The sequence below is a fragment of the Schistocerca serialis genome, chromosome 9 (assembly GCF_023864345.2).
Source record: "Schistocerca serialis cubense isolate TAMUIC-IGC-003099 chromosome 9, iqSchSeri2.2, whole genome shotgun sequence".
NCBI lineage: Eukaryota > Metazoa > Arthropoda > Insecta > Orthoptera > Acrididae > Schistocerca > Schistocerca serialis.
The window spans coordinates 506609236-506633252 of record NC_064646.1 but is presented as its reverse complement, the minus strand read 5'-3'; the positions used below and the strand labels follow the sequence as shown (position 1 = coordinate 506633252).

General features: G+C 40.9%; 2 protein-coding genes across 6 annotated transcripts in view; one reads left to right on the top strand and one right to left on the bottom strand.

Annotated features, from left to right (window-relative positions):
• The window catches only part of LOC126418779 (uncharacterized), a 70239-nt gene extending 57625 nt beyond the window's left edge, over positions 1–12614 (bottom strand). The window contains exons 1-2 of one of the 4 annotated variants that reach the window (XM_050085709.1): positions 12319–12614; positions 2026–3353 (exon numbers count right to left, since the gene is read on the bottom strand). In XM_050085709.1, coding sequence (XP_049941666.1) covers positions 2026–3267 — 1242 coding nt within the window. In that variant the 5' untranslated portion in view covers positions 3268–3353; positions 12319–12614. Of the gene's footprint in view, positions 1–2025; positions 3354–11038; positions 11145–12309 lie in introns of those variants that run through there. The other 3 variants (XM_050085708.1, XM_050085707.1, XM_050085710.1) reach the window with 3 other exon arrangements.
• A 73-nt stretch (positions 12615–12687) lies between these two features.
• The window catches only part of LOC126418645 (F-box/LRR-repeat protein 7-like), a 53359-nt gene continuing 42029 nt past the window's right edge, over positions 12688–24017 (top strand). Inside the window, exon 1 of one of the 2 annotated variants that reach the window (XM_050085508.1) lies at positions 12688–12934. The gene's annotated coding sequence lies outside the window, so the exon portion shown is untranslated. The other variant, XM_050085509.1, reaches the window with a different exon arrangement.

Below are 24017 nucleotides of genomic sequence, written 5' to 3'. Positions count from 1 at the left end.
AGGCAAACAGACCAGCATATGATAAAAGCTTAAGCAATTTCCTTACTAGACAACCCTTGTGAATAGTAGCCGTAATTTTTTTTTTAAAAGTGAGCACGCCCACAATCAAAAGACAAACAACGCCAATCATAATGACAGTAGCACATTAGCAAGTAGCAATGGTAACTTCTGCTTGGATTGGCTACAAATCAGCACGTGATTTAACACACCAGAGAACAGTCTTTACAACATAACCATCAATACAATAGCAAATTACTCACATGTGTAATCCCCCACGATTTCGATTCGCAAAGCCATAGACAAAACGTGGAGAACGTATCACTTAGACCAACATAATGGTGCTCCCTCAGTTACCCCAAATAACTGACTCCCTTAGTTGCACAGCAAAGAACCAGACCTAATGAAACCACCACAGTTTTCGCCTCTAAATTATCACAGTACAAGTGAGACTCAACCACAAATGTAATTTTACATCACCAGTTCCCGTATAGTCAATACAAGCGCCTGATTTACACCTGTTTATAACGGCGGGCAGCAACATCGTACGGAAAAGAGTGTAGACACAAGCTCTTACCAATTCTCTTCTCCGAAAGCAGCCACCGCAACTCTCGTTACTCCTTCACACAAATTACAGGACGAATGCTTCCCACTCCTTGCTATGGTGCCTTCCGTTCAGAGCCAACTTGTATATCTCCATGCGATAGGTCCGGTCCCACATTCGCTGCATCAACCCGACAACCGTCTTCCACCACGTCCCGGAGCACACCCCCACAGGACCTCGCCTCGTTACTCCTCGTGTAGGCCCCAGAGGGCGCTGCTTACCGCCCTGACCGTGGCAGGAAAGATAAACCACCAGAGTGGTACTATCGATATGAGCCGCCACGGCTCACCCATGAATATACATAAAATGTGAGTCCACAAAAGTCAAATAACAGACATTACATTAGGGGAAAATAGTGCATCCCTGGTGCATGGCATAAAACAGGAGATCCTCTCAATTCCTAGGCCTGATGGAATGCCTCTCACAAAGCAGGACACAGATCCAGGCTTAAGGGCATGTGAAACATGGATGTGCATGAAGTTAGATAGGCGGTCTTTCAAATACAGTGTTGCACGCACATCCAACGGGCCTGTGTCAAGAACACCTATTTTATTATAAGTTCTATTTAACTTTTTTAATGCTATGAATTTGGATAGGCATCATTATTTATTTATGATTTTGCAGATGCACCTGAAGATGGCACACAGGTCCCAAATTTGGGTTGTGCTTTTCTTTTAAGAAATACAAAATTTTACAACTGTAGTGGCTCTTATCACTGATGACAGTTTTTCATTTTTTTGTGACAGTACACATATTCTGTTAACTAACAACAATTTTAGAGCTTGTTATTTAAAGGAATAAAACATTTTCTTTTTCTTGTAGCTAGTTCGGACTGAAGTGATTGGTTTATACCACCCATATGACTTTTGACTAACTCTCCTGTGATATTTTTGACTAATTGTCCTGTGTACTTAACAAAAAGAGCTCTTTATGGTTCCAGCTCATTTACACACACAACCAGTGCACAGTTAAGTTTATTCACCATTATGCATGCTTTGTTTATGTTTCTTACTGTAAGATTTTCATCTTGTTTTAAACAGTTTCTCATAAAATTGGAATTTGGATACAGATTTTTCTTTGCAAACATGAACACCAAAAGATCTACTATATTAAAAAGACAATGTAATAATTGAAGAGGTTAACAGAAGAAAGAGATAACCCTTAATTTAGCATGGATTAGTTTGATCTCTCTGCATGTTGTGTTTTCAAATGCACCACATGCTGATAACTAGTTTTTGCATATGTACTACTAGAAAGAGCTATCTGGTATATAATTTGTTATTTTTATTGTGTTTGTGTTCTTTCCTTTGAATTTAACCTAACAAGTACATGCAGGAATTCAAAATATGCTCTTGTGGGTAACACTTTCTCCCACGAAGCACTTCAATACAGGAATCTATTTGTACTAATGAAATCTACATTACCTTATTTTTCCGTCGTTTCTCTTTCTTTGTACTTTCTTTGCTTGAACTGCTATCTGAGTCATTATGAAGTTTCTTATTCTTGGCATTGTTTAAAGGGCTCTCAGATCTTCTTTTAGCCTCTGCACCCTTTGCTGTTTTCTCTACATGACTTGAATCAGATTCCGAATCATTTGAACTTTTCTCCTTCTTTATCTCCTCCCTATCTGGCTTCCCTTTGCTTAAAGGTTTACTGTCAGAGTCTCCTGACGTGCTTCCACGTTTTGCTGCATCTGGATTCCTGGAAGTTTCATCTTCAGAGTCATCTGTTGTTTCAGGATCTGTTTTTACCTTGCCTCCGTCACTGCTGCTCTCTTGTTTCATATTTCTCTCTGTTTTCACTCTCTTGTGGGGTCCTGTAGTATTTGAACACTGACTGGAAGAGCTTAGTGTATCTATGTCGATAACCTTCTTTGATTCAGTGGTCGCTTCACGCTTGTCTGTTTTCGGAGACACATGCTCCTCATTATCTTTGGTTGCCCGATCTGATTCTTCCGATGAGGAATGGTGTTTCGGTTTTTGGAGAGGTATGTCATCCTCTGAATCACTACTGCCCTCCTCTACCTTGTTCTTGGCACGTTTCCTCTCTTTTAGTGCTTGTGATGTAGTTCCACGTTCTTTGCCTCTAGGTCTCGTCTCAGTAGTAGTACTGCCTTTACTTGGTACTCGGTTTTGAGAGTCTTCATCAGATTCAGAATCTGTTTTGTAACTTTCAGAATCAGAACTCTTTTTGCTGGGAGCTTTTCCTCCAGAAATTGTCCTGCGTCTCCTGAAGGACTTCTTCGACGATGAAGGTGACTTTGGAGAAAGAGGACCCTCATCTTCCGATTCTGAGCTACTGCCTACTTGTAAATTATTCCTTGACCTCCTCTCATTTTTAATGCTTATTTTCCTTTTCTTTTTCGGTCTACGGTTAGGCTGAGGACTTTCGTCATCAGTAGTCGGTTCGACGTCAGTACCGGCACTGTCTGAATCAGTCAAACCATTTTCTACAGACTTTTCATATTTGCCATTCTTCTTGCCTTCCATTGGCTGCTGGGAACCCACTGCATATTTCTCTGGAATTTTCCCATGTAAATCCACTTCTCTATCTGTAGGTTCATCTAAATCAGCAGCCTTATGTTTCTTTAACACTTCATCATCCTCACTATCAGAAAGTAAGGCTTTCCTCTTCTTGATCTTGGAATGGCTTTCATTTTCAGCCATATTTTTAGTTTATTTTGAATAGAGTCTGTTTCTTATCTTTGATTTCACTTAAGGTTTTAGGTTAATAAAACCACACAAATTTGTACCTGCAACAAAAAACATTTAAAAAAATTACCAATGCTCAAGAAATTATCTACAAAAGAAATCTTAATGCAATTGCATATTTATTTTTATCTTTAACTTGTTGAAAATGGCTGATATCACAACATGAATTTTCATGTTTTTACTGAAAGTAGAAAAAGATACAGCTGGTGTATCACAAGAAGTTTTAGTGTAAGTTTAGCTTTTACTGTTTGAGTGCCGAAGAACAAAAATTCGTCTTCTCTACCCCATTTTTTGGGATGTCAGTTGTTTACTGTAATGATAGTCATTACCTACAGTAGTACCACTGAGTCAAATATCAACACGCGAGTTACATAACATACAATGAAACATTCCCATTATGAGTCCTCATAGGGTATGAAAATTCTACAGCAAAGAGTACAGAAAAATCATTTAATATAAAGCATATTACATATACTATGTTATACTAATATCAATGGAGGCGCAAAACCATGTACTTTGTGGCAATATATTTAGTATGAGCCAGTACAGGTAACTCTAGGGGGCATGTCACTGGAACACTACATTTACTTTAGGGAGAGAACGTTTTGAGTGACTGTGCTCTGTTAAGCAACAGTGACACAAACTTCATGGCGAACAAAGTTACATGCACTATCACATGAAGCGTGAATGATCGTTCTTAGTACTGATGAAATTATAAAAATTATGGGATTAGTTCACTGTTTTCCTCTCCACTAGTGTTCTACCCCACAATGTTGAGCTAACATACTGGGAGACCAGTATGTGCAGTCAGCCAAGTCTTGTATGATACATATGTATCAAACTTTTTTTTTTAACTGACTTAAAATCTTGTGTGCCTCCTATTTTTTGTGGTGACTTTGGATGTCTGCGCCACATGTCGCTGTTGCAATGTTAATGCTCGAACCTTCCTCTTTCATTTCCAAGTGGTTCCGCTGTTCTGCAGTAGTTGGCACCAGGAGAGGAGTGTTCCAAAATGAAGTGTGATTGGACACGCCTATAAAACAGTGACATGCAATTGAATTCCTCACTGCTGAAGAAATTGCACCAATTGCAATCCATTGTCACTTGCTAAAGGTGTATGGAAACAATACAATAGACAGAAGCGATGTGAAGTGATGGGTACAGCATTTCCAAGGTGGTGAAAAGGGTGTGCACGACAAGCCATGGCCCAGTCGACCCTGGGCAACTGTCATTCCTTGCAATGAAGAGCACCTCCATCAACACATCCATGCCAGTCAGTGGATAATGACCGGAGAATTGTGTGAAAAGCTGAATGTCAGCTGTAATGCCTCGGAAATAATGTTGGAACATCCCGGTTACCACAAAGTCTGTGCGCGATGGGTCTCGCGGATGCTTACAGAATAATAAAAAGCTCATCGAATGGAAATTTGTAAGGACCTGCTGGACCAATATGAAGGTGAAGGTAACAATTTTTTGAATAGAATCATCACCAGAGATGAGACATGGTGCCACCACTACGAGCCAGGATCCAAAAGACAGTTCACAGAATACCACTGTGTGAATTCTTTGTCAAAGAAGAAATTCAAAATGCAGCCACCCGTAGGCAAGTTGATTTGCACAGTCTTCAGGGATAGTCAGAGTGTGGTTCTTTTGAATGTCCTGGAGCCTGTCAGTTCAGCACATTACAAGATGACACAGACTAAGATGAAAGCTCAAATTTTCAGGATAAGGCCAGAGAAGAAGACCAACTTTCACCTGCAACGTGATAATGCCACACCCCACACCAGTTTTGCGACCACGTAACTCCTGCAAAATTCAGCTGTACTGCCTTACTACATCCACCACACAGTCCCGATTTAGCGTGGTTAGCACACTGGACTCGCGTTCAGGAGGACAAAGGTTCAATCCCACGTCCGGCCTTCCTCATTTAGGTTTTCCGTGATTTTCCTAAATTGCTCCAAGCAAATGCCGGGATGGTTCCTTCGAAAGGGCACGGCCAACTTCCTTCCTTCCTTAATCCGATGAGACCAATGACCTCACTGTTTGGTCTCTTCCCCCAAACAAACCAACCTCGATTTAGCGTCTTCAGACTTCCATCTCTTCGGGCCTCTGAAAGATGGACTGAACATTTTCAAGATCTGAATGCTGCTGTCAAAACCGTAAGGAAGTGGTTAGCCTCTTCTGGTTCCAATTTTTTCAAGTGCGGCACGCAGGCTCTGGTTTATTGTTGGCAAAAGTGCATACCGAAGGGTGGTGACTATATGGAAAAATGACAGTCTGTAGCTGAAATACTGCTCTATTTAGTTCTGCTGTTGTGATTTATGTATCTCCTATAGTTTCTATGAATAAAAATAGGAGGCATTGCTTTCAGAATGACCCTCGTACTATCCTCCCATTGGCTGCCCCCATCTTGGCTTGTAAATGGATTGACAATATCTGCTGTACACCACGACTAAGTGCAGGCTGTGGTCAGTCCTTTGTTAAGTGGATGATTTTCAAGATACTATAATACGTGGTTCACCTTATATTTAGCTGATAGGAAACAAAGCGTCACATCAGATAGCTCATGCAGGAACCATGATAAATTTTCTTCACATTTGGAAGAAATTGCAACTAGGAACGCTCCAGTTCATACTACATTAAATCAACTTCCATCGTACACCTATAAAGTGGAAATAGTGTTCTTTGCTGTTGATGCAAGCACTATGATGAAGCTTAACAGAGCTGCATTAAAAGAAGAAGCAATAAACAAAATACGCAGAAGTATTATTGAATGGCTCCCAGAAAACAGTCTACCACTTAACATACACAGAAAGGACACAGTTCATTCAAATCAGTACAAGGAAAGATATACCATCATCAACAATACAGGATGGGAGAAAGAAAATTTGTAGAACTGAATGTTCAAAATTTCTCGGTGAGCATACTGATAGGATCACGAATTGGAAATTACATGCTATAGAATTCCTCAAATGCTTCAGTTTAGCAACATTTGATCTATGCATAATTGTTGTTTTTTGTGATGAAAGCATTGGAAAACTAGCTTACTTTGCATACTTCCATTCATTTATTCATATGGGACAGTTTTCTGTGAAATTCCACACAATGATACAACATATGCCTTGCAAACAAATGTGATGTGAGGATAAAGAGGAGGTTAGATTAGACTAGCCTAACACTTGTTCGAGGAACGTGTCAGTTTAACGAATGGTTTCTTTAAATGATGTAATTCAACTTTTTAATAATTGTAAAATTACTAAATAAATTCATCTATTGAGTAGAAGGAGTAGTCATTCAGAAACTCTCTTAATTTGTTTTTAAATGCTGGTTGGCTATCTGTCAGACTTTTGATGCTCGTTTCGTAAGTGACTTAAGACACTTGTGGCAGCATAATTCACCCCTTCCTGGGGCGAAGTAACATTTAATAAAGAATAGTGAAGATCAGGCTTTCTCCTAATGTAGCTATGCACATTGCTAATGATCTTGAATTGGGATGAGTTATTAATAAACAAATTTCATAAGTGAACATATAGACTGTGAAACAAAATTAAAGGATCAATTTCTTGAGAGCCTGTAATTGTCTCCCATTCTGACACATAAATTTGAAATCTGACTCAAAGACCTTCCTCTGCAATGGTGCACAAGCATGGCGCCCTGTGACGTCAACCACAGGTTTGGCGACGCTTCAATCAAGGTGTCAGGTGTAAGAAAAAAAGGTCACAGCTCAAAAGTTCGCGAGAGCTGTAAGGTGGGTTAATGATGTCACATTGGCACCAAATTTCACTACAATTCTGCCCAACATCATCTTCCACTAGTCACACCCCCCTCTTGCCCACATTTCACCCCTCCTTTGATGCCTCAGCAATGGAGGTCAGAACCGTGATGACCAGTGTTGAAATCACACGGTTTTCTTTTGGGTGGCTGAGGAAAATATTTCAGACACACTGCCACTCAGAATTGTCACGAAAAGCCTCAAGCAGTGGCATAAAGGGCGGTCGAAAATGACAGTTCGCTGTGCGATGAGCATCAAGACAGTGTTCTTCACAACGTTCAACACTGCTCCCACCTCCTGGGTGTTTCAATGCTAATCTAAGGACATATCCCTTTGGAGTGTAGAACACACACAATTTTTGCTCTGCTGTACAGCTTGGAATAACCAGGGAATGTCAAAAACCATTTGACAGAGTCTGAATCTGAAGCATCAAAGGGTTCATATGCTCTTTTGTCCCTCCTTTTTTGTGCCCTCCTATGGTGTGCAACATAAGATGTGTACGAATAATATGACAAGACCACTAAGACCTCCTACTTTGGCAACCTCGTGGCTGTTCTAGTGCCTGAGGGTTAGGCAATCCCTCGACACCCCTCAGGTGGTGCTTGCCTGCCTAAAAGTACTAGAGAAGCTGAGAGGCAGAATGTGTCGAAGTTTCTTACAGGTACATCTGTAAAGAGCTCAAATAAGGCGTACGGGTGGAACCAAGGGTGTTGCTGAATTGGGGGTATTAGGGGGACCTTTTGCTATTTTATGTACATCGTAGGAGGGTGTGAAAAAGGTGGGATGAGAAAGCATATGAACCCTTCCCTGCTTCGGATCACATTTAAATTTTGTCCCTAGTGATTCCGAGCTGTAGAGCAGAGCAAAAATGTGGTCAAGCTATACTCCAGAATAGTCAGATCAAGTTCAATGGGGCTGTCACTCCTGTAACCCAGGCTACTGGGAGGCCGTTACGTAGGAAAGATCAGTAGATCATCTGCAGATTCGGTCATTAAGTGAGCTCAGAAGCATAATGCTAACTACTTAAGCCCCATTTTATTCTATTATGTGCTCCTGTGAACGTGAATGCGTTATGCAGGTCTTGGACTCACTCACGTCCACCTAGAAAGTATTTACTGAGTTTAACAAAGGCGATGTTGGCCTGATGTACTCGACGATGCCCTTTAGCTACACTATATAAAGGATTCTCCTAAGAAGTACCAAATTAAGATCAGCCTGAAGATGCCTAAATAAGGTGAAAGGCGTAGTTGATGAATAAAAAACTAAAATTGCAACAAAGACTGTTTTCAACTAATACTTTTAACATTGCACTTTTTTTTCCAATGAATGGAGAGTTGTCCCATTGCATCAGCACCCAACATGGAGGGCAAGGTAATTTTTTTTGTTTTTTGTTTTCAAGATTGTCTTCCTTTGGCCTTAGATATGCTAATATCTAACTACAAGGCAGCAGCTGGGTATTTTATTTCTCCAGCACTCACTATATCTAGTGAGCATTCCCCCATCTGCCACCTGTAGGAAGAAAATCAAATTTGATGTGTAATCTTTGGGTACCGGAAAATGTAAAATGTTACACGTGAAATCAGATAACAATAAAAAATAAATAATGACAAAAACTTTCAGCAAAATGTTTCTTGACTTGAGAAAATTATAAAAGCAAACGTAGTGAGGTGGTGCAGTGGAGTTGCATTCGGGAGGACGACGGTTCAAACCCGCATCTGGCCATCCAGATTTAGGTTTTCTGTGATTTCCCTAAATCATTCCAGGCAAATGCCAGGATGGTTCCTCTGAAAGGACATGGCCAATTTCCTTCACCACCCTTGACACAGTATGAACATGTGCTCTGTCTCTAAGGACCTCAATGTTGACAGGACGTTAAACTCTATCTTCCTCCCATCCTTCCTATACAGAGTAAGGGAACTAACAGTCAGTGAGGGGGGTGAAAAACTAAAAAAAAACACAGTAAAAAAAGAAAAACAGTAAGCCAGAAAAGATGTGTTCAAAACTCTAAGCAAGTCTAAGTCTTCACTCTGAATGCACCGGAACATATATGGCCTGAGTACAATACATTCACATGATAAAACCACAAAAACAGACGAACTGCAAATTATTCTTTCAGGAAGAAGAAGTATTAGAATCATATGCCTAAAGTAACACTGGCGAATGAAAGATTTTATCAAAGTTTTTAAAAAATTACAAAACTCTGCAGAAGCTACCAGTTTTTGGAGGAAAAACAGACTTCTTGGAGGTTCCCGTATACTTGTTTACAACTCATTAAAATATAAAGAAAGAGGTGATTTTAATTTTCTGAACAAAGCCCTTATATTTGAAAGTTGCTGTGTTGAACCAGAACAACATATTATTAATTATTGCTATTATTATTTTATCATTAGTATCATCACAATATATGACATTCCAGGCAGTGAAAGCAAAAAACTTATTTCTGGAGAAAATCCAGCGTCTCCTATATAAATTCACAAAAGAAAAGAGGAAATAATTGTAACTGATGCTGCTGATTTTAACACTGATATAACAAGCATGTCTAACAAGCCTGTTGACTTAATTCCAGAACATGGCTTTAGACTACATTTCACTGATTTCATTAGAGAAAATGTGTGAACAGCAGCATGTATAGACAATATTTTGACAAATTATACACTTATTGACACTGCCAAATTCCCTGTAGACCTAGGTATCTCAGATTACTGTTTTGCTCATCAAATTACTAAAAATAGACCTAAAGAAAATGAGATATGTTTCATGAAAAGACATATGTTTATTCTGTTGTCGATTAAATGAGGTAGATTGTTCCTTACAACACAAAAGCTCATGTTCAAAAAACTTTGATAAGTTTTTAAACAGTTTTCTACATATTTTTCAATAAAACATTTCCTCCCATAGTATGCCAAAGAAAGGCATCAAATAAAGTGGATATGTACTAGTATAAAAATGTCTAGTAACAGAAACAAACTGAGATACACGCAGTGTCGAAAAACAATAAGTGTCCTTAGTTCATTAACTACGTTAAATCATTCAAAAAATTGTTTAAGAAGATTGTAAAAGCAGTGAAGGAAATGACAAACACAAAATTAATTATTTTTTTAAAAAAAGTCTGTAACAAAATGAATTTGAAAGGAAATGGTCATGGTCCGCACACAGACTATCTAAAAAATAGACTAAACAGCCTGGCATTTTCCGTGTCAGCAACCTGGCAAGAATATTAACTTTGCAGGAAAAAAATTAGCCTACAAGAAACATGTAAAGTGTACAGACAAGGAATCCTGTCAGCCACTACTAAGAGACTGCAACTCTGAACTGATTGTTACAAATAGCTTTGTTACAGGTTTGAAACTAGAAATAACGTAAGTTTCATGGTTTCTACACACGGACTCAATCTTTTTGTGCATATTTTACAATATATGGAAATGAGGAACTGCTATAAGCTAAAAAACACAAATTTTCGAAAGATTGGAAATGAGTCAATAAAAAAAGAGGATTATATAGGGCTGTAACACAAAACCTGTACACTACTGTAAGTCACTGACTTAACATATACGTAATGAGACTTTAAAATCTTGATTCAAAAGCACTATTCGCTGCAATTTGTAGGTCCTTGATATTGTGGACATCTCTATATTGGTCAAGTGATTTTGTTTTATACCAGTTTTCTGCAGGATTTTTTTTTTTCGTTCACTGCTATCGTAAAGTTCAGTTACAAATACGGATAACTGAAGGCACTGTTATCTGTTTGGTAGGTCTTGCCTTCGACTGGTGTAAAGCTGACGTAACGGAATTTTTGTGTAAGTTTTGAAATGCATATGTTACGGTAAAAATGTAGCTTAGTTTGTTTCTCCTTGCCCAAAACCTACAAAATCCCAGTCGTCCCATTAGTTATAGTAAATGTTGTATTATGGAATTGTCTTCGCTTGCTTGATTGTACTGGAATAGTGACATTACCGTCGCCATAGTGGATCAAGGCGATGTACCTGTCCGCCATCTTGGTGACGTCGCCAGTCCAAGCCGATGGCCGGTATCGGATATTTCTGTATTTCAAAATATGTGCTACCACCAACCAGCTACAACGGCAAGTACTTCACTACGGTTGTATATTGCAGTCCCGCGTTATCTACTCGTCTGCGGTGTAGTACTAGACCCATCCCCCCTGTAATCTTGGTTGTGGTGACTGACTAATCTGTAACATTGCCCGAGGCCTAGGTAGCGTCGAAATTTGATAATTTGGATACGAGTTGGTGAACCCAACGAATGCGAACGTCAAATATGGGTTGTGGTGACAGACTAGCCTTTGGCGTAGCGTAATGTTTACGTTCGCGCCATAATTAATAGAACTTTTCCATATTTAATGCACTTTTCATCACAAAAACTAAAACTGCACGGCAAATTCGGAAAACATATGTTAAGCAGTGGGCAAGTCTTTGAGGAGTAATTTTCATGCATATCACGGGTATAATTGTATATAAACTGCGAGAAAAGCAAAGGGTGTCCGTTACTACTTTTCATGTGGCATTTCCCTTTCCAGTTAGTTAACTTTGGGGTCACACAATCTAATTCTATAAACTGAATCATTTGCTTTGGTTTCTTTTCGCTCTAATTTCACACATCTTTATAAGATGTTCATTGTTTTTCACTGTGGTAGCGTGCCTGATCTGTGTAAGATATTGTATCATTAAGAAGAAAACTATTTATGATTGTAATAATATGTTACTGACGCATTTTGCGTGTAACTAGCAAAACTACAGACCATATTAAAAAACACCCCTTCCCATAGCAATGAAACTCTTCAGGCACAGTTTAGCAAATAACAAAGAGATACCACCAATACTTTATAGACAGATCTCTTAAAGGCAAGTGAGGTATTTTACATAATCGCACTGTCCATCCAATGAGTTGGATGTCCAACTGTAAACAGGGCGCGAGGATTCTGTTTGGGGAATGTGCTTATTTAGCACTTAATTGACTAATTGTCACGGTTGTAAGTATTTCCAATGTGGACAAAATAAATGCATATGTAAACGTATTAACTATTATTTTAACTGAGCGAGATATATTTATATTAAACACGGACAATTTTAAATGAAATGTGCAAAGCTATCATTTTCTGGCTTAATCATTTCAATGGCAAGGAAGTTCAACATGCTTAATCATAAAGTTAAATGTTCAATATAACAAAGAGCAGAGTGTAACGAAAATAAACTAAAAATGAAACTTACGGGGCGTACCTTACCTACTTTTTCAGTACCAGAGCGGTTTCGGGCAGCTTATTTTCTAAAAAAAGTATCCACATCAAAACATTTACATTTTGGCCAATCACAACAAACCGGAGGGATAAAAGGACGCCCCTGAAACAGCTTCAAATCTAGCGTAGATTGCATTCATTCAGTGGTCGTCCACTATTTTCTCTAAATTCGCATCTTACTCCAACCGAAATTGCTTTACGTGGTCGTCGTACAATATTTGTTATATTTCTATTATCAATTACTAGTCACCACAGTTCGTACCGCGAAAACAACTGACAAATTTCAAAACTAACAGCAAAGATGTACATCAATGTTTTGTATACAACCAAAGATCATTGTATTATGTGGGGGTGTAAATTGTATGTAGAGAGGATGAGTTGCCTGTGTTGAGTATTACGTTTAGTAATGTTGCTTAGTGATGTTGACAACATTCATATTAAAGCCAGAGGGGTACTAAACACGTACAACATCATACATCTGTTCCAGTACAACCTGTTTCATTGAATCTACCCCTAAAAAGAAGTTGTGCTTGTTCATATACCATGGAAGCGATCAGCTGAGAAGCTAGTCACTGAGGATTGTTGTGTAACATTTGATAGTAAGTAAGGAATTTCCTTTCAGGGCGACAAGAATTACTTGAAACGGTGTTCCGTATTCCTTAAAGAAAGATATACTTGTATCCAATGTTTTCTTGGTGTCTACCCATAGCTCTGGAATGAGGGCGTTAAGTTTCAGTGCGGTAGCAAGAGCACTTTCGAAAAAAACGTATGGCAGGAAAGGTAAGGTTAGAGGACTTCGATACACATCTAACATTGTTTACGTCTTGATTTACAATTGGCACTTTTTATACGCATAGTTGCGACCAAAATCCTTCAGCTCATAGTGCTGTGCAAAGACCCCACCTAATGTCAAGGTGTAGTTTTGGCAAAAGTTGCATTGTGGACACCCCTTGCTCGTGGTTTCTGTACGATACACGATATGCGTCAAAGTAGTTGTAAAGGACTTGACCTTGATCAAATAAAGGTTTTGTGATTCTGTGATGCTATTTTAGTTTGTATGACGAAAAATACGTTAAAATTGATTCCAACGTAAACATTACACAACAGTTCAGATTAATCTGTTTGTATCATAATATACCCAGAGTTTTCATGTTTATAACGCAAATTAATTGCTGCTGAGCTATTACTGTTCTTTCTGTGAGATACTGCGAATTTTTTAGGACATTAGCGAGTGAAACTAGCGGTAGAGTTGTGAAAGCAAGGCTGCATCCCTGTAGTACGAAGATATCCCCAAAAAACCATGAAATTGACTAAATACCCTTGGAAAACACATGCTGATATCATTTGCAAAATGAATCCCAAACTTGTAGACCTCACTGAGTCTCACATTGAAAAGTCCTACGAATTCTTTGTCCCATTCATTCATCACACGGTACATAGGGTAAGAGCTATAAGTTCACTCATGCATTATTTTCTGTTGATCCTGTCGAGGAGGATCCTCAGGGATTTGGAATGAGTCAGGGTATGGTAGGACACGTTCTGAGGCATCAAGGGATCACAAATTTAGCATTGGAGGGCAGCGTGGAGGGTAAAAATCGTAGAGGAGACCAAGAGATGAATACACCAAGCAGATTCAGAAGGATGTAGGCTGCAGTAGGTACTGGGAGATGAAGAAGCTTGCATAGGATAGAGTAGCATGGAGAGCTGCATCAAACCAGTCTCAGGACTGAAGACAACAACAACAACAACAACAACAACAGGGTATGCATTAACAAAAGGCAAATAATTAGTAGAAACTGAATCTGTATGCTCTATTAATAATAAATTAGCACTGTATTGTTGAAAAGTATATATGCTTATGAAGTTATTGTGGTCTTGAGACCGGTTTGATGCAGCTCTCTATGCACCCTGTCCTGTGCAAGCCTCTTCATCTCCAAATAATTACTGCTATCTATACTCTTCTCAGTCTGCTTACTGTATTCATCTGTTGATCTCTCTCTCTCTCTCTCTCTCTTTGTGCTTTTTACCTCCCACACTTCCCTCCAATGCTAAAATGGTGATCCCTTGATGTCTCAGAATGAGTTCTATCAACTGATCCCTCCTTTTAGTCATGTTGTGCCACGAATTTCATGTCTACCAAATTGTGTTTAGTACCTCCTCATTTGTTACATGATCTATCCATCTAATCTTCAGCACTCTTCTGTAGTGCGACATTTCAAAATCTGCTCTCTGGTCTAAACTGTTTATCATCTGCACTTCACTTCCATGCATGGTTGCATTCCTTACAAGTACTTGCAGAAAAGACTTCGTAACACTTAAATCATTTTCGATGTTAACATACATCTCCTCTTCCAAAATGCTTTCCTTGCCATTGTCTGTTTTTTTATATCCCCACTACTTCGGCCACTGTTGATTGTTTTGCTGCCCAAATATTAAAACCCATCTAATACTTTCAGAGTCTTGTTTCCTAATCCCGAGTCCTTTTGCTGTCTGTGACAGAATTACTGTGATATTGGCAAACATCAAAGATTTTATTTCTTCTCTCCGATCTTTAGTTCCCATTCCAAATTGTTCTTTGGTTTCCTTTACTGCTTGTTCAAAGTATAGATTGAATAACATTGGGAGTAGTCTACAGTCCTGTCTCACTCCCTTCTCAGCCACTGTTTCCCTTTCATGCAGCCCGACTGCTGTCTGGGTTCTGTTCAAGTTGCAAATAGTCTTTTGCTTCCTTACCCTCTGCTACATTGGCAAAAACTTTTTCTTAAGTCTACAAATGCTATAGGTTTGCCTCTCCTTAACCTATTTTCAAAGATAAGTCGTAGGGTCAGCATTGTGTCCATGTTCTTACATTTATCCAGAATTCAAATTGATCTTCCCCAAGGACACCTGCTACCAGTTTACTATTCTTCTGTATAAAATTCACAATTGTATTTTCCTGCCATGACTTATAAAAATGGTAGTTTGGTAACTTTCACACCAGTCAGCATGTGTTTTCTTTTGAATTGAAATTATTATATTCTTCTTGACATCTGAGAGTATTTTGACTGTCTCATACATCTTGCACACCAGGTGGAAGAGTTTTTTCGTAGCTGGCTTTCCCACAGCCACCGATAGTTCTGGCGGAATGTTGTCTACTCATGGGGCCTTGTCTTTCAGTGCTCTGTCGAATTCTTCTCACAGTATCATATCTCCCATCTCATGTTCATCAATGTACTCTTCCTTTTCTATAAGATTGCCTTCGAGTTCATGTCCATTGTATGTACCCTCAATATACTCTTTCCACCTTCCACCTTTCAGCTTTCCTTTCTTTGCTGAGGAGTGTTTTTCCATTTGAGCTTTTTTCCCCAATTGCCTATGTAATTTTCCTTTAGGTGGTATTTACCTTTCCCCAAGTGGTACATGCTGCTAAATCCTTATGTTTGTAAAATTAAAACAATTGCAGCCCTTGGTCACGAAAATGAAGTCGTTTTGACCTAGGTTTTGGCCACTTCTAAAGAGTGCCTTCATCAGAAATAAAATATTTAAGACTGACATGTCACGTATAAAACAAATATGAAGCTATAACGCTAATGGTAGTCTGATGCTACCGCAGCTCGACATGTGGTGCAGCCCTTAGTGGCCTGTCTCTGTTTTCTATTGTAGTACTTTGTGACTAAAGCGTTATCGCTTCATATTTATTTTATATGTAACATGCCAGTTTCAAATGTTTTATTTCTGGTGAAGGCACACTTAGAAGAGGCCAAAACCTAGGTCAAAAAGACTTCATTTTCGTGACTGAGGGCTGCAATTGTTTTAATTTTACCTTCTAATGGTCGCTGACAACGCATCCGTATTTAAAGTATTATGTTTGTCCTGTAACCATTCCTGTTTGCTCATTTGCACTTCCTGTCGGTCTCATTTTCTTAGACATTCGCATCCCCTTTCACCCCTTGATTTGCTGCATTTTTATATTTACTACTTGCATCAGTTAAATTCAGTATCTCCTGTGTTATTCAAGAATTTCTACTAAGCCTTGTCATATCTCACAGCTGCCCTTTCATCTTCTGCTTTATTCCTTTCCCCCATTCTAGTCAGTTATTGCCTAATTCTCTCCCTGAAACTCTCAATAACCTCTGGTGCTTCAACTTATCCAGGTTCTATGTCCTTAATTTCATTTGTTTTTGCAATTTCATCAGTTTTAATCTAAATTTCATAACGAATAAATTGTGGTTGAAGTCCACATCTGCCATTGAAAATGTTTTATGATTTACAATCTACTTATATGAATTAAATTTAACATAGAAGGAAATTCATTGACACTTCACATTCTGTAAATCCCATCATGGAGCAAAATCTTCAGGTACGTGGAAGAAGTTGAGATGCACACTAACCGGTAAAAGTGACTACCGCAGCCTATTTTTGTAAAGTGTAAAGTATACCAATAACAAACTGTGACTGTTGCTGATGTCTCAGAAATAGTTACAGGAATTGCTTTGTATATCTGTACTAGGCCTCAGTCTCCACTATGCTTTGCCCAGGACCCACCTGCTCTGTCCATGTGTTGCCCAGTTAACTCTTTGTACAGTCTCCTCTCCACAGTCTCCAACTTCCACTGTTTTATCTTGCCCTTCCAACCCCTGTCCACTTCATCACCTGCCACACACAACTCCTTGTGCCTGTGCTAGGGCAAGTTAACCAGTTCCACATTCTTATCCCCATCTGCCAGCTCTAAGCCACCTCTCCCTCTATTCGCCTTTTCCACTACCTGCCTCCTTACGTCTGTTGCCAACTCCACCCAATACAGAAACTCACCCCTGTTGAACTGTAGTGTTAGGATAATATCGTTGGCCAGGAAAATGGAGCTGAATGTACAGAATTTTTTTATTTTTTTATTATTTTTTAAAAATCCTTTAGCTCTGAAGGAGGACATTGTCTGAAAATTCAGCAACATTTTTAATCTGGTTTATGCATCCGTCAACCACTCAATGCTTCAAGTGTATGGTGAGTGGTCATTTTTATTCTTTCTGCTACGTATTAGGAGAAAAAGTGGCTTTGAAAAAATCTACTGCTGCTATTAAACTACTGAAATAATTTTGGATACAATAATTTTGGGTACTGGGCTGCATCCCTGCAACTATTGCAGCTGAATGGCAGTGAACTGCTCTGAAGAGGACTGCAGCAAGTTGGTCAAATAGTCAGCAGTTTAGCTGCTTAGTAGTTACAGTGACACAGACTAATACCTAAAATTGTAGTATCCAAAATGGCTCCAGCAATGGAAGCCTACAAATGCATATTCAAACAATGCATTTGTGTATCTTTACACATCACAGTTGTTGTGACTTGCCGATCTTTCAAAGTGCCGCCGCGCAGTTACGTGCATCCTCTACATGCGGCGTGTCTGCCAGCCATGCATCAGCAGCGCCACCTAAGCGGCCAGCCGGCCAGCGGCTGCTAGACTTGGACTCAGTTATGATTTGACTGTTAAAGTGTACACACGTCTTACTCTGTTTACTTGATCTGTGACTTTCATGTATTGCGTCGTCCTTGAAATATATTTGTTCAACTTGAAGTTATAACAATTGGTGACGAGGTAGTGAATTTTTCTTTTTCATCGTTGACCCACGTGTTTCCATGGCTACTTTAGAGCAACTATTGCAAGGTCTCATAGAACAACAAATGCTTCTCACAAATGCTATTCGTGATTTTGTCGTGGCATCAAATGCGGGGCATCTCTTGTTGTTGTCTCTACCTCCTTTTCCTCCTCGAGACAGCGGAAGACTGGTCTGCTTACGAAAAACGTCTTCGACAGCACTTCTTGGCATTTCGGTCGCGGACGACCAAACATGTAAGTCTCTGTTCCTTTCATGGATTTCACCTCAAATGTATCAGTTGTTGTCGCAATTGGTTCCTTTGTAAGATCCTGCGTCTTTGTCCTTTGCTGAAATGTGCTCACTTCTGTCCGTTTATTTTCAAAAGCATACGCATGTGGTAGCCTCATGTGTTGCCTTTTATTGTTGTCAAAAACAACCGAATCAATCCTATCGCGCTTGGGCTGCTGAACTTCACGGCCTCAGTAGAAAGTGTCAATTTGTTACTGAAGTTCACAAAGAATCCTACACCGATTCCATGGTATGGGATGCTATTATCCAGTCGACGCCCGGCAAAGAAGTTAAGCAACGTGCCCTTCAGTTGGCAAATCCGACTCTAGATGAAGTCCTATCCATCGCTCAGTCTTTTGAAATTTCTCGCGCCGCTGGAGCGCAAATAGAGAGGCATGGGGTGACGTCGGGGAAATACAACCTCTGTGCGCTGTTGATGAAGTGTGTGGCGTGTCCGCGCCGGCCGACGTGGCCACAGTATTCTCCCAAGCGCAGCCTTGGCCTAACCTTAAGCAAACCTCTAAGAAACTGCAGCAAAACCTACGGCAACCTCCTTCGTGTCCGCGGTGTTTTACGAAACATTCACGAGAGGATTGTCCACAACGTTGGGCCGTGTGTCACAAATGCAAAAAAAGGGTCATGTGTCATCTGTTTGCAAATCCGACCGCCTACATGATGCTCATGAACGTGGCACTGATTCTGATTCTGTGTTGTCTGTCAATTGTACTTCTTCCCTTTCAGGGAAGTTATTCCTCGCTGTCCAAATACTTGGTCGAGATGTTCGCATGCGGGTGGATACTAGTTCTGCTGCCACTATCATCAATTCTCAGATGTATCTTCAGTTGGGTTCTCCAATCCTGTCACCTGTCACTAGGCAATTACGAACTTACAATAAAGGCAAGGTTTCTCTCTTGGGACGATTTGATGCTGAGGTATCTTACAAATCTGTCGTTCGTACTATTCCCATATTTGTGGTCGACCATAGTAACGCAAAGAATCTTTTTGGTTTCGATGCCTTTCGCGTTTTTGGGTTCTCCATAGATGATTCTGTCAATATCGTCTCTGATGCTATTCCTTATGCTCAATTGGATTCCTTGTCGACGACATTTTCGTCCCTTTTTTCTCCTGGGTTAGGTCATGCAAACGACTTTGAAGCTCATATCACTGTCAAACCCACTGCTCGGCCTAAGTTTTTTTGGGCTCGGCCATTCCTGTGGTCCTTTGTGATCAGGTCAAACAGGAGATGGATCGTCTCACTGCTTCAGGGGTCTTGCTTCGTGTCACTTCCAGTGAGTGGTCCTCTCCTGTCGTTGTCGTTGCTAAGCCAAATGGTGATATTCATCTCTGTGGCGATTTTAAGGCCACTGTAAATGCTCAATGCCTTATCGACACTTACCCTATGCCTCGACCTGAAGAATTGTTCACTAAACTTGCTGGAGGCCAGTATTTTTCTAAACCTGACCTGTCAGAAGCTAATCATCAACTTCCTCTCGACGCTGCTTCCTGCCAGTTTCTGGTCCTTAACACGCCTTTCGGCCTCTATCAATACCAACGATTGCCATTCGGGGTTGCAAGCGCCCCTGGTCTCTTTCAGCGATTCATGCAGCAATTATTGCTCACTGTCCCTGGGTGTATAAATTACATGGACGACATTGTTGTCACTGGCTCCACCACTGAAGAACATCTTCAGAATCTCTGCACACTTTTTCATGTCTTACAGACTGCCGGTCTTAAGTGTAATCTTCAAAAGTCAAAATTTTTTCAGGAATCTGTCTTGTACTTGGGGTTTCAACTCTCTCGGGATGGTATTCGTCCGCTTCAGCAAACTGTCGCTGCGATCGATTCCCTCCCTCGACCTACATTTGTTAAGGAACTGCAGGCCTTCTTGGGGAAAATAGCATACTGTCACGGGTTTTTACCATCTGCTGCTTTGGTGGCTCAGCCGTTGCATTGCCTGTTGCATAAAAACGTGCCTTTTCACTGGTCCGCGTCATGAAATGCGGCTTTCCAGAAATTGAAGACTATGCTGAAACAGGCCCCGTGCCTGGCTACTTATCGACCTGGCCAACATCTTCCTCTTGCCACAGATGCCTCTCAATACGGGGTCGGTGCAGTCCTTGCGCACCGTTTTTCTGACAATTCTGAACAACCCATTGCTTATGCCTCCAAAATGCTCACGGATGCCCAACAAAAGTATTCTCAAATTGAAAAAGAAGCTTTGGCCATTATTTATGCTCTTCATAAGTTTGGTGTTTTTCTCTATGGATCCAAATTTCATCTTGTTACGGATCACAAACCACTTGTTTCCTTGTTTCATCCATCAACGTCACTTCCCAACAAGGCTGCACACCGCCTCCAGCGTTGGGATCTTTACTTGTCTCGTTTCAATTATGAGATTCATTTCCGGCCGATGGCTCAACAAGCGAATGCTGATGCACTGTCTCGCCTTCCCATGGGTCCTGATCTGGCCTTTGATAGAGACGAACTTTTGTGTTTCCACCTGGATGTTGCCGAGCAGTAGGTTGTGGACGGGTTCCACATCACCGGGGGACCAGCTGGCGGCTGCTATGGGTTCTGACCCTACCCTCTCCCATGTTTTACGATGTATTCAGAAAGGTTGGCCAGATCGTCGGTCCGCTAAGACTTCTGATCCGTTGCAGAACTACTACGCTTTGCGTTACCACCTCACGGCTAGGGATGGTGTTATCCTCCTTTCCTCCGAAAATGCTTCGCCGCGTGTTGTGGTACCTGCGTCTTTGCATGCTCTGGTCTTGCGCCTCCTTCACCAAGGGCACTAGGGTGTCTCTCGCACAAAATCTCTGGCGCGCCGCCATGTGTACTGGCCCGGCATCGACTCTGAAATTGCACACATGGTCACTGCCTACGGCCCTTGTGCGTCACAGGCCGCTGCTCTGAAGTCGTCTTTGTCACTGTGGCCTTCACCTGAAAAGCCCTGGGAGTGTATTCATGCTGACGTCGTGGGACCTTGTTTAGGTACTTATTGGCTTCTCCTTATTGACACCTACTCTAACTTTCCTTTCATTGTTACTGATGATGGTCCACAAATTGCCTCTTCCGATTTTGCGGATTTTTGTGCCCGTCACGGCGTCATGCATGTCACGGCCCCTCCGTTCCATCCATAGTCAAACGGTGAGGCTGAATGACTGGTCTGCACATTTAAGGCTCAGATGAGGAAACTCCTGACTACTTCTGCTGCTGATGATGCGCTTCTCCAATTTCTGGCTTCTTACCATTTCACCCTTCATGGGCGACCATAGCCCGGCTGAGCTCTTGCATGGCCGACAGCCCCGCACGCTACTTTATCTTCTGCAGCCTTCCACCTCACAGCCGTGGGTGCCTTCACTTGGCCGGTTCACCGCCAGCGACCTTGTATGGATACGGGGATATGGCAGGCGACCAAAATGGAGTCCTGGCCGCATCTTACGACACCGTGGCCGACGTTTGTATGAAATCCAGACGGACACGGGTGTTGCAGTGCGTCATTCGGACCAGCTTCGGCCTCGTGCGCTGGCAACGTCTGTTCTGGATGCCGCTACACCACCTTCGGCTCTACCTGACACTCGGGATCCTGAAATCTCTCATTACTCACAACGCAGTCCTCTCACCATCATATCGATGCCAGCACAAGAACTGACGCCAACAGGAGACTTGCCCATGCAGGAACCAGACGACCACCATCTGTCGGAGCAACTCTACTTGCCTCCTTTTCCTACGGACGTGGACACATTGCCCATGTCTCCTGTTATAACAACCGGCCTTGCCGCAACGGGCAGATTGGTGCACGGGGCCCCAGCAGATTCGACCCCCACTTCCGTCCGTACGGGAAGCCTCCTCCATCGAGACTTTACGGCCAGTCAAACAACACCTATGGGCGTTAGCAGTCTACAGGCCACCTCCATCAAGACCTGTGCAAAAACTTCAAAGGGGGGAAAAGTGTTGTGACTCGCCGATCTTTCAAAGTGCGGCCACGCAGTTACGCGTGTCCTCTACATGCGGCGCTGTCTGCCAGCCATGCAGCAGCAGCGCCACCTAAGCGGCCAGCCAGCCAGCGGCCACTAGACTCGGACTCAGTTATTATTTGACTGTTAAAGTGACACGCGTCTTACTCTGTTTACCTGATCTGTGACTTTCAGGTATTGCGTCGTCCTTGAAATATATTTGTTTAACTTGAAGTTATAACAACAAAATAATAGGCAGTATACTGACAAGGTCAAGGTCTGTTATGTGCAACTGTTACAGATAGCTGAATTTGTATATGTGATTCTAGATACTTTGATAAATTTGCTATGGGTGTTTCATAGGATATTACTTTATTTTGTTGTAGAATATATGGGTTTTCAATTTTCTACCTGATATTTATTGGAAACTAAGATTGTCTTTGGCATCATAATAGAAAACTCCATTCTGAACTCTGGAGAGGGATGTATAGTGCATATAGAAAGCCTTTACCTTGAGAAAAAATCTGCTGCCTCCTCAGTTATATAAAACAGTTGTTGTTATTTTCTTTGGTAGCTTAATATTTACTTCATTACAATGATATTTTTCCAAGAAAATATTTTTTATAGTGCTACTGATTATGCACATTGACAGTGAACAGTGCTGTTTTTGCTGTGCCCATAACAGTAATTTTTAATGCTAGTCAATCAGCTACTTTGATGGAGAAGTGGCTAATGAAGTGTTTTTAAAATATTTATTTGAAAATTTGATTAATGCACGTTGGAGAGGGGTCTCTCAGGGGAAGATTGCATAATAATAGTAGGGGGTGCATGCAAGAGTTTGAACTGTAACCTAACTATATATTTTAGGATGCTCTGTGATGCGAGTCCAGTGTGCTAACATGTAATGTAGAGTTGACAAGGATTGGTACGGGGCTTACCCTTGTTCTTAACCTATGGAATGATCTTCTAGTGATTTAAAAAGGCTGTTCAAAAACTGTAATGTGTGCTCATGGCACAATCATACTAATCAACCTTAAAAGAACAGTTCAGCGGAACTGGACTACAAGTGCTCCAAGCTAACATTTTTCACAAAAACTCACATTATGTGATTCAGACAATCGGCAATGACCTGTTAACACCAGAGTAGACATTAACAGTTGTATGTTAAATGAAACACTCAGTATAGTACCCCAAGAAAGTGTGATAGGTCTGTTACTATCTATGTCTAAATGATACAGCTGATAATGCTGGAAACTGTATGAGGTGGTTTGGAGATGATGTGGTTCTCCACAAGAAGGCAGTAATGACCAAAGACAGTTGCAAACTACATGAAAACGTGCTGAGGATTGATGAATTGCACAGGGACCGGCAGTTAATGCTGTTGTTGTTGTGGTCTTCAGTCCTGAGACTGGTTTGGTGCAGCTCTCCATGCTACTCTATCCTGTACAAGCTTCTTCATCTCCCAGTACTTACTGCAACCTACATCCTTCTGAATCTGCTTAGTGTATTCATCTCTTGGTCTCCCTCTATGATTTTTACCCTCCACACTGCCCTCCAATGCTAAATTTGTGGTCCCCTGATGCCTCAGAACATGTCCTACCAACCAGTCCCTTCTTGTCGAGCTGTGCCACAAACTCCTCTTCTCCCCAATTCTATTCAATACCTCCTCATTAGTTATGTGATCTACCTCTCTAATCTTCAGCATTCTTCTGTAGCACCACATTTCGAAAGCTTCTATTCTCTTCTTGTCCAAACTATTTATCGTCCATGTTTCACTTCCATACATGGCTACACTCCAAACATAAATAAATGGAACATACTGCGCATACATGAGAGGGGAAATCTACAATTGTATATTTACAAAT